This window comes from Scomber japonicus, chromosome 18 (genome assembly GCF_027409825.1).
Source record: "Scomber japonicus isolate fScoJap1 chromosome 18, fScoJap1.pri, whole genome shotgun sequence".
In the NCBI taxonomy this organism is placed as follows: Eukaryota; Metazoa; Chordata; class Actinopteri; order Scombriformes; family Scombridae; genus Scomber; species Scomber japonicus.
In genome coordinates, this window is record NC_070595.1 from 8,132,040 (window position 1) to 8,147,941 (window position 15,902).

The window sequence follows — 15,902 nt, forward strand, 5'->3', positions numbered from 1 at the left end:
CATAGTAGGCCTCCTTAACCGAGATGTCACTTTTGGTGGGTCAAGACAGTGTTTTATTAATTGTATTATTATTATTATTTCATTATAAACTGAATACCGACTGAGATAACAAACTTTGAATACATTTGCTTTAAGTTAAAGAAAACAACAACAACGAAAGAGCAAAAATGTGGTGTGGACGACTCCCATGTCCCTAAAGTTAACATACTGTAAATGCAATACTAAATTGCTGGAAACCCCCTTTTACTGAAACAGATTTAAACCATGACTATGAGGGGAAAAATCCCAAATAATGAATAAAAAGCCGAGTAAATAATCTTCACACAAGGTCCCTTTACTAGCCTTTTCTGAAGCTGTCATCCACATTTCATGGTTTTCATCAGTTGATGAGTTTGCTGCTTGCTGTCAAAGAGATGACCCCTCTCTATTTTCAACAATGTGGATTGCCTCCTTAATCTGACAGCTGAGAAATCCATCTGGTGGTGAAGTCCATAATGTGAGGTTGAAAGGTCTGGGAAAAGCTTGTAAGCTGACTCAATAACTGAGTAAAGAAGCAGTGATGAAGCCATCTGCCCTCTGATTGGACTAAAGCTCTGCGATTGTGAAATCTGGGTCCCTCATAAACGGCAAAATGGCAATCACACACACACACACACACACACACACACACAGAGAGAGTACACCTGTGTGTATATACACAAGATGAACACACCAGCCCACATGTAAGAAAAGAAAAATCCCATCACACCAAATCACTGGATGATTACTGTAGCAAAACAAAGAGAGCACTGACACAGACAGCTTTTTCTTATTGCAATATCCATTTATTGTTCTCGTCACACAAATCTTGACAAAACAGAGGGTTTGCTGCAACAGGATCAAAGGAAACGTGTTTCTCCCTCATCTGAAGGAGACTGGTGCTTCTTATTCACATGTCAGTCAATTGCGGCGTGTTTGCTCTTTGATTTCAAACATGAATCACTAAAGACTTTACAGGAAAGTGAAGCTGTGGAGTTGATGGTGGAACCAGAGGGGAACATATTCTGACCTGAATATGATCTGGAGGCTTTTATACTTATGGTGTAAAATTTGTTTTTGTATTTCTTGTAGTAAAGTAGCGCTCACACAGTGAACACTGATAATGACCGACTGCATCAGTGAAGATTTACTGAGATTATGCACACATGAGAGGAGGGCACTGACGTCATGTATGTTTTGTTGGCATTTCTGCTTCTTCGAGATATTAAAGACAGGAAAGTAATAAGGGAAAATATGATTCAGACGGAGATCATGCAGCAAAGGTCATGAGTCTGACTCCAATTCACAACTTTGCAGGTACATGGTATAAGTGTCCTGGCTGTCTGAGTCAACAGCATGTCATAGTTTTTTTTATATTTCTTCAGTGAAATTAAACTTCTCACAAGTACAAAATGATCAGTAAACTTCCACTTTAACTTTCTCACATGCGATATGTAAGGGTAGCATTCTCTTGATGGTTACATGCATATAGTGCATCTATATGCAAACAACCATCAAGGGAATGTTATCACCATTGTCATGGTTCGGTATTAAAACTTTTTATTCAGAAAAAAAAAGAAGAAAACTTCCTAGTGTTCTTTTCAGATGTCTACAGAGCCTCCAAAGTCTCAGAGGATACTTTTTAAAAACATGTGTGCACAAAGATTAGAAAAAAAAAAAATCTTTCTCCAATTTGGGGACAGCATAGATTTCCAACCAAACCAGTACAAACCTCTACTAATCAACAATTTTATATTGACAATGCATCAAATGACCATGTGTAATATGGAGAACTGGTAGTTCTCAGCTCAGCAGAATGTTTGGCGTCTTGACTGCTCAACTAGGGCACGCTAACTCAAATTCACCACAATTTCACCACCACAGATGGGTTGTGGCTGCTGTGGCAGTGGCCCAATCATGTGGCATTAAATCAAAGACTGCTTGTATTGATTGGCTATGAGAAAGTCATACAAATAGTCATATTTTCTAGCTCTGGGTACAAAAAGGATCGATTGCAGGTATCGTTTGACAGGAGACGTTTTGATACTACTTGGTATTGTTTTATTTCAGTCGATACATTAAAAGGTATAGAATACCGATACCTGATCCTAGTTTAGAGGCCACAAGTCTACTGCTTTCATTCAACTGAAACATTGCTATTTCCAGTCACTGCAGGTAGACCTTTTCAGGGAAAAACCTCTGACACCACTCACTTTACACTACCCAGAACCCAATGACAAACAGACAATGTTAGCTACTAGCTTCTTAACATAGCCTGGCTAAAGAGCCAGGTATTTCCCTCAGGAGTTGTTGAAAACTAAAACATGGGAGTGAATATTGGACGTACAGTCATCAGGTGGCCAGAAACATGACTCCAAATGAATGCTAATGTTGCTCTGTCTCTGCTGGATGTTTAATTATGGATCTGTTTGTTGGCATGTTAACTTCAACAGCATTTTGTTAACTTGACTTATGTTTGCTTTGTTGACTTTTTAGATTCTGGCTGTGTGAGCTGTGTGACACACGACCATGAACACGCCTGTAGATTTGACAACAAAAAAGGGAAAATTTAATTCATGTCCACCATTAACGCTTACAGTAGAGGACTTTGAGTATTTTTATGTATTTTTAACACACAGTATCTTCTAAACTGTGAGTAAACAACACTCTCATTCTTACCTTTATCCATGGGGCAAGCAGTTTGATACAAAGAGTGAGTCATCTGGGCATTTTTCCAACTGATCCAGTGTTGGTTCAGAGTGGTTCAGCACCTTCATACACACTGTTCTCTATCATCATAATAAATACAAGATTTTTACCCAATGTCTACAGTCAGTGTTGGTGATGCTCGCGTAAAAATCACACTCTCAATACAAAAAAGAACTATGTACAATATCATACAAACAGGTTTCAGTGTTACAAAGTGGATTAAGGGGAAGGGATGTACAGTGACAACTAGGATGGGGGAAATAAGTGTGACAGTGCATGTGTGTGCTTGTAGCTTTAGAATATGTTTGTATGTTCATGTGCTCTGCAAAACAGATCTTTATTCTTGTGTTTTGTGTGTTAATGTGTGCGTGTGTGTGTCGTCCAGCAGAGGGAAACATTTCACAGCACAGTGATGGCGTTATAGTCATGACACCAATGCCACAGAGAAGAGAACGAAACCAGAGGTTGTCGTTTGGAGGGAAAAAAGGAGGGTGATTTAAAACATGGATCGGAGGGGAGTGTGCAAATCAAAAATCAGCAAAACTGTCACGCCACATGTAGCGCTTATGGCAACCACACCATATATATACACACACACATGTCAATAAATAAATCTATTAATAAAAATGAGTAATTACACAAATCAGCATATCTTTTCAAGAATCAGTGAGAAAGAAATTCCACTTCGGGGCGAGCGACGCTGCTTCAGACTGACATGAAACCACAAGAAGAAAAAAAAAAAGAAAAAGTCTGTTGGTATCACAGAAAGTGTTTTGTATGAAGGCTGCTCGTCTCAAAAAGAATACAAAAAAACAAATATTTGCTCCTGAATGTGATGCACTTCATTTGGCTCACTGTTGTGCCACCGGCAGTTGGAGCTTGGGGTTTGTCTTATGAAATGTGTTTGTATTTCACATCGGTTTTCGGTAAAGCTGAAGAAAAGAAAAGAAAACACGAAGAAGAATAGCCAAGTGAAGATGTCTCTATTTTCATCCTGTTTGCTTTTGTCTGCTGCCTCTGCTGAGAGATATAAAATGGATCCTTTGATCTGAGTAAACCTCATGCAGAGCTGACTAGGGCACTGCTACTCAAGACTACAGGCGTGTCTCTCTCTCCATGTGTGTGTGTGTGTGTGAGGTTGTGTGTGCGTGAATGGGATGAGATAAGGAGAGAGGGTGAGAGAGTGTCCCTCCAATGGGGGAAAGTGTATGTATGTGTGTGTGTGTGTGTGAATGTGTGTGTATGGCTTGCTTAAAGGAAGTTAGGTTTTTTTACGAGTGAATGTCAGCAGCACACGTATCCTTCAGCGGGTTTCTTTGGTCCAAAATTGCAACCTCCTGACAGCAGACATCAAAGCCGTGTCCTGGGAGTCCACTGTCACGTTTCAGCTTTCAGTACGTGCCTCCTTCAAACGGGTGAAAACTCATTCATACAGTAGGGGGGGAGGGGGGGGGGGGGGTAGCAGTGGACATTCTCAGCGGTCACAGTTTGATGTGTTTTTTTTCCCTTTGCAGAGCGCACCACTGAAGATGAAACATCAGTGAGCTTCACATGATTGAGTTTATACAAAAAAAGTCAGAAGTACAACCAAAAAAAGATTCAAAAAGAAAAAAAGAAAAAGAAAAAAAAAGATGTACCTGACACTGCACTGAATGTTCAGCTCTTTACCGTCAACACGGCAAAGAGAAAGTCTTAGAAGAGTTTTGCCTATCGGTTCCCCGGGGGTTAAGAGGGCAAAAAGGGATGGCGTGTGTGGGGTTAGGGGAGATCTAGACCTGCGTGGAATAGGAGCGGTGCAGCGTTGCGTACCGCCCAGCCGGATGGGCGGCGCAGTGCGGCGAGTGCTGCTCGGGCTGGTCTAGACTTCGCTGGAAATGGAGCGAGACGGTATGAGGACATCGGGGGTGGCGGGGAACCGATAGGGCTGATGGTCATGTGATCTCGGTGAATGGAGATTCCCGCGGAGTCTGCAGGGGAAAGAGAGGAGTGAGAAAGAGAGAGAAAGAGAGAGAAAAAGGACGGGGGGAGGGGAGGGCGAAGGAAGGAGAGAGAGAAAAGTGAAAGAAAAGAATAATCAAGAGCAATGCACGGGATGAAGGCGAGAGAAAAAGAGAAGGAGAGAGAGAAAGAAAGAAGGAAACAGAAATAAGGCAACAGAAGAACGGGAGGATAGTGAGGAGCGACGATGACGGCCAAAAAAGATTTAAAGTCGGTTAGAATGGTTGAACGTAGGCGTTGTAAGGTGGGGAGGAGGTGGAGAGTGCGGGATGCTGGAGGAGAGTGAGGGACAAGGGAGCAGATTGAGAGGAGAGGAGGCAAGGTGGGAGACAGAGGAAAAGAGGCAGTCAGGTGAGGGTTAGTGAAGGTGACAGACCACAGAGGACGCAAGACATTTGCCTAAATTCGAGTGGCTGCTGCACCCCGAATCTCTTGAGAAAATGCAGCACGGACAGAGAGAAGTTACAACTTAAGAGGATCTCTGCGATCGCTACAACCGTCTGCAGTTATTTATTCATAGTTTTCCTCCAGCCGACTGCTTTGCCTTACATCAGAACGGTAAATTACACCTCAAGTGCACCAGCCAAAGTGCTGATTCACCTCAAAAGAGATAAGCGAGTCCCCTGAGAACAAGGAAATGTTTAACAGTGGAGTTTAGGAGAAAGGAAGAGCCTCTTCCCCAAGCAAACACCAGAATTTGTTCCGTCTTCTGGTTGAAATACGACCGTAGCTCATTTCACACCAACAGAACAAATCTCAGCTGCGTTCTTATCAGCCTTCGACGAGGCTTTAAGATTTACAGGATTCGCTCGGGTGTTTGTTTTTTAATCGGGACTGGGGGTGCAGGAGGTGGGGCTTGGAGCATGCATGTTCAGGGGATTTGTTTCTTTTTTGAGGGTAAAAAAGGAGGACAACGGATTCAGGTAAGAGACAAGGGGCGTTTATCTCGGCCCGTCTTTTGTGAGTGCAGCCCTGCCTCACACCCACCTTCCGCCCCTTACCTGAGTGCCACTTAACTTTTCGAGTGGACTCTCCACGCACGGCAGCGTCACCATGGGCATCCCCAGCACGGACTCCGGACGGTAGGGTCGAGGTGGAGGAGGACTGGGCTGCATCTGCTGGAAGTTGTTAATCACACAAGTCACCTGCAGATAGAGATCAGGAGGAAGAGTTAGAGAGAAGACCATCTGTTGGACCTCGGTCTCCCGAACAGTGATTGTCCAATCACAGCTTAGTGACTGTAACTAGTTTGGAAGGTGGTGTATTTTTTTTTAGCTTTTTAACAAACCAAAAACATCAAGTAAAGAGTAAAAGTGTTTTCATATACTCTAACGACCTTACTACCTACTGTACAGTAGTAACCAAGTGTTTTTTACGAAGCCAAGGGACATATAACTAGCTTACTACATTATTGTACGGAGTTTGACAACTGAAACATCGACCCTGTGGAGGTAGATACTGGTATATCAGAGTTTAGAGCTTCGATGTACAAAAAGAACTGGATATAGTGTCAGAAGAGGGACGTCAGTTATTCCTATTAAAATTCCTCAGTGGCACATGAAGCCAAAAAAGTAACTTCCTGAAAACATACTGCACATTGTCTATAGCCCAATGAGTCCATGGACTCATGGTTTAGCCATCCAGCTAACTTGAATGGGGATAAAATGATTCAATTATGCAGCGCTTCTAAACTTTCAAAATGTGATTGGAATGAATGTATCAAATTCTGGTTTGGTCTGATTTCATGGTGGTTGTGATACAAAAAAATGTATCTGCTGAGTTACAGACCTCTCATTCACAATGTAAGTCCATGGGGAAAAAGTCTTTTTGAGCCCAATAGATTCATGTAACATCATGATTACACGGTTTGGCCACTATGTCAAATTGGCTCCAAAGCCTGGCGCTGTTCCTGTATCCAGTCGTCTTTATACATCCATGGTTTAGAGGAATATAAAAAACTCTGTCCTGCAGAATATTTTGGACAGGGGGAAGATAACACACCAGCAACTCCAGCCCATTTTATAGCGTTATGAATGCCAAAGTCAATGGTTGTTCCTTATCCTAAAATGTTTCATTGTTAGCATCAGCTGATGTAGTATTAGTAAAATCAGTGGAATGCCTTTTAAGAAAATATTCCTGAACCTGTCCCCCCTTCAAAAGTGTCCTCACCAAAAAGACAGCGATGGACCCCCCGGTGAAGAATCCCGCCAGGACGTCAGCCCAGTGGTTGCGGTACTCAGCCACCCTGACTACACCTACTATCATGGCCAGGCAGAGCAAGGTGAGGCTGATGGTGGGCTTGGTCAGCCGTGTGCCTTTGGTCTTGAACACCAGTGTCACGTACATCTGCAGAAGGGCATTAGAGGAGAGCACGCACAGTAGGGTACAACGAGACACACACTGACAAATGAGGTTTGAAAAAGGGCACCGGAACTTTCTTCTCTTACTGGCTGGTTAAAGGTTAAAGAAAATTAACTTGACACCATAGTTTTAAAACCCCACTGTTCAGCTTCCTATCAGTGCAACTACAGCTTTTTAAGGAGCGAATGTGTTTCTTTTAAGGTTCAAGAACAGAACAGTCACGTATAAAGTCAATGCAAAGTCCCTGGAAGACACAAAAAGACAAAAATATAACTGGCACAAACTAAAGTGAAGAAGCTTCTTGAATTGCTTTTAAGTTACTCATCCTGAGGCTTTATAACTTTTTATGACTAAGATTTAAAGAAAGGGAGGAATATAACTCCTGTTTTGAAGGTTTGAAGGCTGTTTTGATGGTTTGAAGGCTGTTTTGAGTCTGAGTAGTAAGTTGCTAGCCGGCAACAGCTAACATCTTGGTAAATTGTTTGCTTGAGGCCAATTAACAGAGGCTGCAGAAACACACCTCCAGGCAATATTTGTGAGATTAAATTCACCTCGCTTTCAGTCTGAATACACTGTAAAATTTTTACTGAGAAGACTTCTCACTGCTAAGTTAAACGAGTAGAGCTAATCTGTTAGGCTAATGGATATTAGCCACACTTGCCTGACACTGCTCCAATCTGTTATTTTTAGGGGGGATTTTTACATTCTTTTTGGAAACTGCTCTTCTTCGCTTTCTAGATCAAAATATTAATACAACTCTCATGTCTATTTGGTCAATGTGAAGCTACCACCAGCAGCAGATTAGCTAAGTTTAGCATAAAGACTGGAAACAGGAAAACAGCTGGCCTGGTTCTGTCTAAAGGTAACAAAATACACCTCCCAGCACCTTTAAAGCTCACTAATAACATGTTACAAGCTGTTTTTAAGTTACTTGTCCCAAATAAAACATAGTCCTGCATATAAACAAAGGTAAAACCAGAAATTTCGTCGTTTTCCGGTTTTTATAAGATGTTAATTAGTGATATTTAGATGTGCTGGTAGGCAGGATTTGAGTGGTATCACTCTTCTCATCTAACTCCTGATAATATAGAGAATAATAGCATTTCTGACATGTTCAAACTAATCCCTTAAATTGGTGGTTTCTCAACACAAAAGTTAAGTCCAGTGATTTAACCCTAAAGAAGAGTAAGGGGTTTTAATTGACAGCTTTCACTGTCAGCATGCTCCAACCTACCACTGTGTACACTGCTGAGTAGACACTGAGTGCTGCATCCTTGGACGGGAAGGATTTACGTGCAGAGATGACAGCCAGCGGGTTGCCGGTACAAGCACGGCGCTCTGTGATGTACTGCATGGTGGACTGGCAGCCTAACGCTGTGTAGTTTGGTCGGCAGGCAGACAGGAAGTGAGGCGTCTGGTTTCCTGTCACCACCTGGCCGGCATTGGCGAAAATGGTAGTGGTGAACAGGCCGAAGGCGTAGACACCTGAGTTAAAATGAGGGAGAATTGTAAAGTGGTGGCGATGACGATAAAGGGGTTAAAGTTAAAGAGATATGTGTTTGAGAGAGTAAAGTCAAAACAAGTAACAGCACTATTAGATAAAATGGGTGATAATCAGTTCCTCCTTAAAATAGCCCCCAACACATTATTATCAGCTGAGGTGTGAAATTGCAACAGAAGCCTTTACCTCAGCTGATTCAGCTCAATATGCTAATTTGCAGGCTATTTAATATTCATGAGTTTCTTCCTGGCATGATCCTGAATATCTTACCTCGAAGATTATATCGCAGTTTATCATCCAATTAACAGCTACATGTACAAGCTCTGGCTGACAAACTCTAAAGCGTAGAGAGTCACTCTCTTACAATTCAACCTTTTCTTTCATGTAATTTTGATCTCTCTCTTACGTCTTTTTCACATGTTCCCCCAACAAAACCACACATGGATACAAACCCCCTCCCCCCCAAAAAACAGTTAAAGAGCAGAGAGGGGCTGTATGATACAAAACAGTGTGTTCACCTAGGAAGCGTATAATGCGTCTCAGCAGGGGGTTGAAGTAGCAGCAATCCGCAGTGACAATGGTCTTCTCCTGGGCTCCCTCCGCCTTGGTAAAGAAGGCACACAGCTCTCCGACAAGAATCTGCGCACACAAAGGAGCAAACACAGGACTGAGTGGTGGAAAATGTTGTGCTCCCCGACTACACTGCAGTAACACTCACTCAGACCGTCACACACATACAGGTTAAAGATCAGAGTGGTTTGATCGACACTTTAAGACAAAAATAACCTGCGGCGACAAGATGTTAAAGCGTTGAAGGGCCCGGCTGCTTGCCCTACTGTATATTCAGAAGATTTTTTACCGACTCAGGTTTTATTTCCATATATCTGGAAATTATTTAATTAATCAGTTGCAATATTTTACTGACAAAGTTAGTTATAAGAGTATAAGAGTCGAACAAGGCAAGTAAGAATAGGGTTAGATGCCTAGAGAGGGTGCAGTTTATCCACAGTATTTGAACCATGTATTTAGAGGAAAAACAACAAGGTGAGCTCACCCAGAATGTCCACTATAATGTCTCATTGCACACAAATACCATAAATACGGTAGGTGAAATGGGGACTAAGAAGTCTGTCTTCAAAATCTAATGGATATGTGCTTCTGTGCAATAATGTTAACATTTGCTTTGGTTTCTTCTAGATAAATCTGTTTGTTCTAGCATTTCTATTCCACATCTTATTATTCAGCAGTAAGTTTGTCTATAAAATGTTACCACAACCAATATGAATGAAAGCTGGTGTTTATTCTACACTCATAGGAGTAGTAGCAGATGAAGCCTTATGAAGCTTTGAGGCTTTTAACTCAGCAAGCACAGTGACATCGACTGGTTTGCAGTGAATCACATCATCAACCACTATGACACCTCGCTGATTTCACAGTTTCCATCTCACATGAAGGCGACAATATGTTTAGAAATGCTATAGTGAAGCACACATATGTAGCAGCTATTGAATGTATTATTAAATTTTTTGATCAAATATTAATGTAAGCTGCCTCATTGGGATTGTGTAGACCCAGTGTCCATCACGGGCTCCTGTATTTTAACTTCATGGTTGACAGGTCACATTTCATAAAAGTGATAATGTAATATGATTGGAGAATGATATTGATTTACATATCTAATTATGTGTTATATATGATTTTACTTATATTACCTCACCATTTAGCATCAGGTGGACATGTTTTCATAATTATGGCTTTGTCTTTCTAGTACAAATCACCATATATTGTGGTTATTGCCATCATTTCTTGAACGTGTGAATGAATGCACCAGGCTCTCTGTAGTAGTAGGTCATTTTTTTCCTTAAATGTTAACAGTATATTGCTTAAAAAACATTACAAATGACAGATCTTTAAGTATATAGCTAGAAACTAACGTAACTATAAATGTGTTTTTTACATGTAGCTGTGGCTTTTAAAAAAATCTTTAGCTGTGTACAACAGCTGTCCACAGACGACTGATTTGACCACAATGATGTTGCAGGTCAACCATGAAACTAGCATGACTGACCCTGTGCGGCTCATAGTTATTAGCATGACTAATAATCTCAGAGCTCACAGCGCAAATGAATCCAATTACACACCTCAATCATCATCGGTTTTATTAAGCCTAGACTCCAGGGCTGTTGGGCAGATAGAGATGTATACTCAGCACAGTCTGGAAATTTCTGCAATCAAAAATAGCAGCCTTTGTTGATGGGTGCACACTGTTTTATTGTTCTCTTTGTGAGGAGCGTTGTGTTTTTGGTCAGGTGACTGTGTTCAATTCACTCCCTGTGAATCTGAACAGCAGTGCCTCTCCACACTGATGACTGCTTAATGGTCTGCAACTGTGAGACTCATCTGCGTGAGAGCCGACAGCACTCGTGGATACTGGCATCAACTAAAACTCAGATCCCTCAGCGAATAACTATCTATGACAGGGACACACTTCATTTAAAATCACCATGACGACTTATATACTCTGCTGTGACGGAAGCGGGGACCCACTTTAATGCTGACCATGTTCCACAAACCCATCAGCCTCATTGTTCCTCTTTCCATATTTAACATAATCCCTCATTTATCCCCCACAGTGAAAACATCTGAAGCTGCTGAGGAGAGAAAGCAGGAGGAACCACAGAGAAAGTCAGAGAGGGAAAGAAAGATGATGCTGTGAAGAGACAAAGAGAGGTGAAAATGATGATATTTCAGTCAAGTCTGGTGCTTCTAGGCATTTCCAGGCAGGTCCAGCCAAGCTAAATGACTTAATAGCATGCAGAGGCCCAGTCAGTGCAGCAGTGCTGTGAAGTGTGTGCCCAGACAAGTGCTTTCTTCCATTAGTGAAACGCAACCCTACTGGGTGTTCCTTGGCAACCCTCTAAACACTAATAGGAGCATGAAATCAAAGCTGAGGGTGTTTAATCAGTAGCTTAAAATTAGAGATGTTAGGGGCAATGCACACTGTGGACAACCATTTATGGGGCAATTAAAAGACAACATAGTGGCTGTTTCCATTGGGACTGCTGGTCTGTGCAGGGCTCGGGTATGTGTATAACAGCAAATGTGTGATAATTGTGGTAGTGTGCTGTCACTCGTGGACAAGTGCTCTTAAACACTTTGCCTGAGGCAAAGCTGTAAAGCAGTGGGTGGTAGGCCTTTTTGGAAGCATATGCTGTAGTACTACCACCCCAAGAGCATTTTTTTGTCCATTACTGTTATTCTTGGTGAGAAAACCAAAGTGCCCAACCCAACCAATTTACTCTCTAAACTGTCTCTAAACAGTCTATCCACAGTGGCCAACATGAGTGAAGCTTTGAGTTGAGAAATTGGAAGCTTTCAGATTTCATTACCAGTGTGACTGCAGGGATGGCAATGTAGGTCTGACGGTTGGTCGGTCCATCACTTTGGTCCAGATCAAGATTTCTCAACAATTATTGGATGGATTGGCATGACATTCATGGTACCAATAGAATACATCCTACAGACTTTAGTGATCTGACTGACTTTTCCCCTAGCACCACCATCAGGTTGACATTTCTGGTTTTGAGTTGACAGCTATCGGAGAGACTGTAAGAAAATGTGTTCAGACATTCATGTTCCCCTCAGAATGAATTGAATATAACTTTGGTGATCTCTTTACTTTTCGTCTAGCACCATCCTCCTGTCACAATTTATAACTTAAATGATTTGGTTTATGACCTAATGTCTACAAAACTAGTGACATTCCCATCAGCCTTTGCTGTACTTTGCGTTGTTGCTAACTAGCCAACACTAGCATGCTAACACACTAAATTAACATGGTAAACATTATACCTACTAAACTTCTGCATGTTAGCATTGTCATTGTGAGCATCTTAGCATGCTGACCTTAGAATTGAATGAAAGGCATTTCTGTGCCTAAATACAGCTTCTAAGAGATGTTAGCATGGTTTCAGAAGCTGTTAGTACATAGAACCCCCCTTCACCTACACATTTCCCATATTGGAATTGGGAATTGTGTCCAACAGTGTTTTTAACTTAACTTAACAAACTGACTTCACATCTTGAGGTCTCTACATAGCTGATTGGCCAACTGTGTGGAGATAGAGAGGCCATCGTCTTGAGCCCGCCTTCCCGTTCTGTGATTGGTTCCCACTGGTTCAACACTTTCACTTTCCAATGTGATCAGACAACATATGATTTAATTTGTTTTGTGACAAAGCAAAAACAATCTATGCATCTATCAGTGAAACTAAATGTGATCATAAGTAGGGTAAGAGCATTAATAATATAGTATTTATTGTTGCTATATTCTAAAAATAACAGGATTTCCCAAGATAATGTATTTTACATTAGGAAGAATACATGTTATGTTTGTTTCTTTTTAAACTTTGATTAAAGACCTCATGGCCTCACTGCCAAACCAGATCTGCAGTTTGCCCTTAGAGATAAGAGCAGGGAACATTTGTGAGAGAGTAAGAGACAGAGTGACGGTAGGAAGTTAAAGCCTAAGCAAAGCAGAGAGGAACAGTACGGGCAAGGTGGAAAGGTGATGGGGTTAGGGGAAAATACAGCGGGGATGAATTATTCATGTGTGGATGGCATCCTTGTGAATCATGTCATGCATTATTTCAACCAACGCTTCTCAATTATCGCTCTCCGCTGCAGTGGGATGCGCTCCAGCTCCCTGCGTCTTCTCTTCTCCTCCTTCCTCTGCCCCGACCGCTCCTTCAAGGATTCACCGTCAAATACAACGACACTGTCACTGCAGTTTAGGGCAGCCAGGATTATAATTCCTTGAAATGAAACTACTCATTCAGGACTCTGACACGTCCAGAAACGCAACGTTCAAGGATGCACAATGATTTCGAGAAACAGCAGATAGGTAAAAAAAAAAAAAAGTAGGAAGTAGACATGGATGTTTATTACATGCTTACTCAGAATCATGATTTAGAGGGATGAAGGAATGACGCACTAATACAGACATGATTAATGACGGCATGAGTGCAGAGCCCGTGTTTGTCCTCACGAGGAAACTGGAGGATTCTGCTCTTGTGTGTGTAAGTAATCAGATCTTGATTTGTGTCAGTGGGTATTAGTCGAATGGGAGCGCGCATTAAGACTTGCCCTTTTTTATGAATATGTGTCTATTAGGAGACAATAACCGAGGATGTTTTACTTACAGCGATGAGATGAATGGTTTTGGAGATGAAGGGAGAGCAGAGAGAGCAGGAACAATTAGAGGAATTACATTAGAGAGAGGAAGGGTAAAGGATTTGACATACATACATTTTATATATCCTTATTTTACATGTAAGTCTTTATAGTCAAATGATTACACAGTGGATATTAACATTTAGAGGCACAGTAGGAGAAATGGAATAAAAAAGGAAGGATATACTGTATGTTCCTCCACATAAAGATTATGATCTCTACAATCTCTTTTTAGAGATATCGGAGAATCTTAAATCTATAATTAAATCTATAAAAACTGTGTAAAACCATCTTTACAAGTGTGTTCCCTGTTTTTAGAAGGTTGTCTGAAGCAGCGAGTTCATCAAAAGATAGGAGACAAACAGCCTGTCGATGCGTTATCGTCATGTGGTAATGATGTCAATGAAGCTGCGAGGGACAAATCAAGCATGGTGGAATCAGCCTGAGGGACGGCACTGCAGCAGAGCGCCAAGATGCAGATTGCTTCCATTAGTATTCCCTTTCTGCAAATAGCAAGCAGACTCTATTCAGGCCGTGTTAGCGATAAGACGAGAGGTGGAGGGGTGGAAAAGAACAAAACAAACACAAGACAACAGACGGTAACAGATGGAAATATTATGTATCCTAGACTCATGAAGTAGTAGATGAAATGTACCAATGCAGAAGGAAGCTCTCAGATTTGCTTATCATATGAAGCTAAATCTAAGAGGTGCTACTCCATGATCATGATTTTTCCTTTTTTTTTATATGGTCTTGGTATCCTTTGGTATGTAAGGTTAACAATTCATAGTTGACCAGTAAAAAGTCATGGTCTTCTATTGTCAGATTCTTGGATACATTTGAAACACAGCCGTTTGTAAGAGCAGTCATCCGACCACATCTGAAGCTAAAAGTGTTAAAAGTGTTCTGAAAGGCCACACTCAAAACATGAAAAGCTTGTTTCTACAGAGAGAGAGGAGCGAGGTGCCATGAATCGTACAAATGGGAATAACAGTGTGCAGTCTCTCCTTAAAAAGGCTTTTATTGTGTTGAACTTGTAGTGAAGTGACAGATGTAGTTGGTGAAGAACGAGAAAAAAAAGAGAGTTTGAGAGATAAGTTCTAGCCCTCTGGACTTTTCAACAACTCTGCACACCGGGCCAATCGCAATTAAAAGTGTCAGACGCATCAAGCAAATCATTTGTAGTATACTGACACCTTTAACTAGATAATAAGGACACTTTGCTATCATAAAACTTTACAACTTAATTGTCGATGATAGTCTAACATTTTTGGAAATATGCTTATTTTCTTTTCTACCAAGAGTTACATGAGAAGACCATGCTCACGTTTACAGGGTAAATATGAAGCTACAATACTTTATATATAGTAAATATAAAGTTAGCTTAGCTTAGCTTAGCAACGTGACTGGCAAAACCCCCCAAATAAAAAACAAAAGTAAAACAAAACAAGGTAGAGCATGCTATATCTATTTGTGAGCTTCAGATGTGTTGCTAGGTGGATTATTTTACCTTTTACCCTGTTTCTATGCTAAACTAAGCTAACTGGCTGCTAGCTATATATTTAACATACAGACATGAGAGTAATATAAATCTTCTCATCTAAATCTTGGCAAAAAAGCCAATAAAACCACTGAATTCTAATAAGTTGATCCAAGTGGATGTTTTTGCCAAATTTTAAGGAATTCCCTCAAGGCGTTCCTGAGATGTTGGACGGATGTATGGACAGACAATCCATAAACACAATGCCTCTGGCCACTGCTATGGCCAGCGTAGAGGCATAAAAATGAGGAGGACTAGATGGATCTATCTGGGCTTCTATGTGACCCCCTCTCTCTTAGCAGTTGTATATAGTGAATGTTAAACTTTAAAGGGTGAGAAAGATGATCACTCATAAGTAAATTATTTAGCAGGTGTTCAGTCTTTCTTTGGCATCTAATCTAATGAAAGCAGTTCTCAGAGCTCTTGTATCACACAAACCAACTGCAGACCCATTTCTGTGACGTGCAGCTCTGCAGCCATAAGATCTAATGCTTTTGACAAGATTGGGAAGGTTATTCATGTGTGAAGTACAAAGAGATGCCT

General features: G+C 41.2%; 1 protein-coding gene across 1 annotated transcript in view; it reads right to left on the reverse strand.

Moving 5' to 3' along the window:
* Nucleotides 1-4,219: 4,219 nt before the first annotated feature.
* Nucleotides 4,220-15,902, reverse strand: part of plppr2a (phospholipid phosphatase related 2a) — a 54,121-nt gene continuing 42,438 nt past the window's right edge. Inside the window, exons 4-8 of the mRNA XM_053338756.1 lie at nt 9,106-9,226; nt 8,321-8,571; nt 6,895-7,071; nt 5,713-5,870; nt 4,220-4,667 (exon numbers count right to left, since the gene is read on the reverse strand). Of these exons, the coding sequence (XP_053194731.1) occupies nt 4,586-4,667; nt 5,713-5,870; nt 6,895-7,071; nt 8,321-8,571; nt 9,106-9,226 (789 nt within the window). The 3' untranslated portion in view covers nt 4,220-4,585. The remainder of the gene's footprint in view (nt 4,668-5,712; nt 5,871-6,894; nt 7,072-8,320; nt 8,572-9,105; nt 9,227-15,902) is intronic.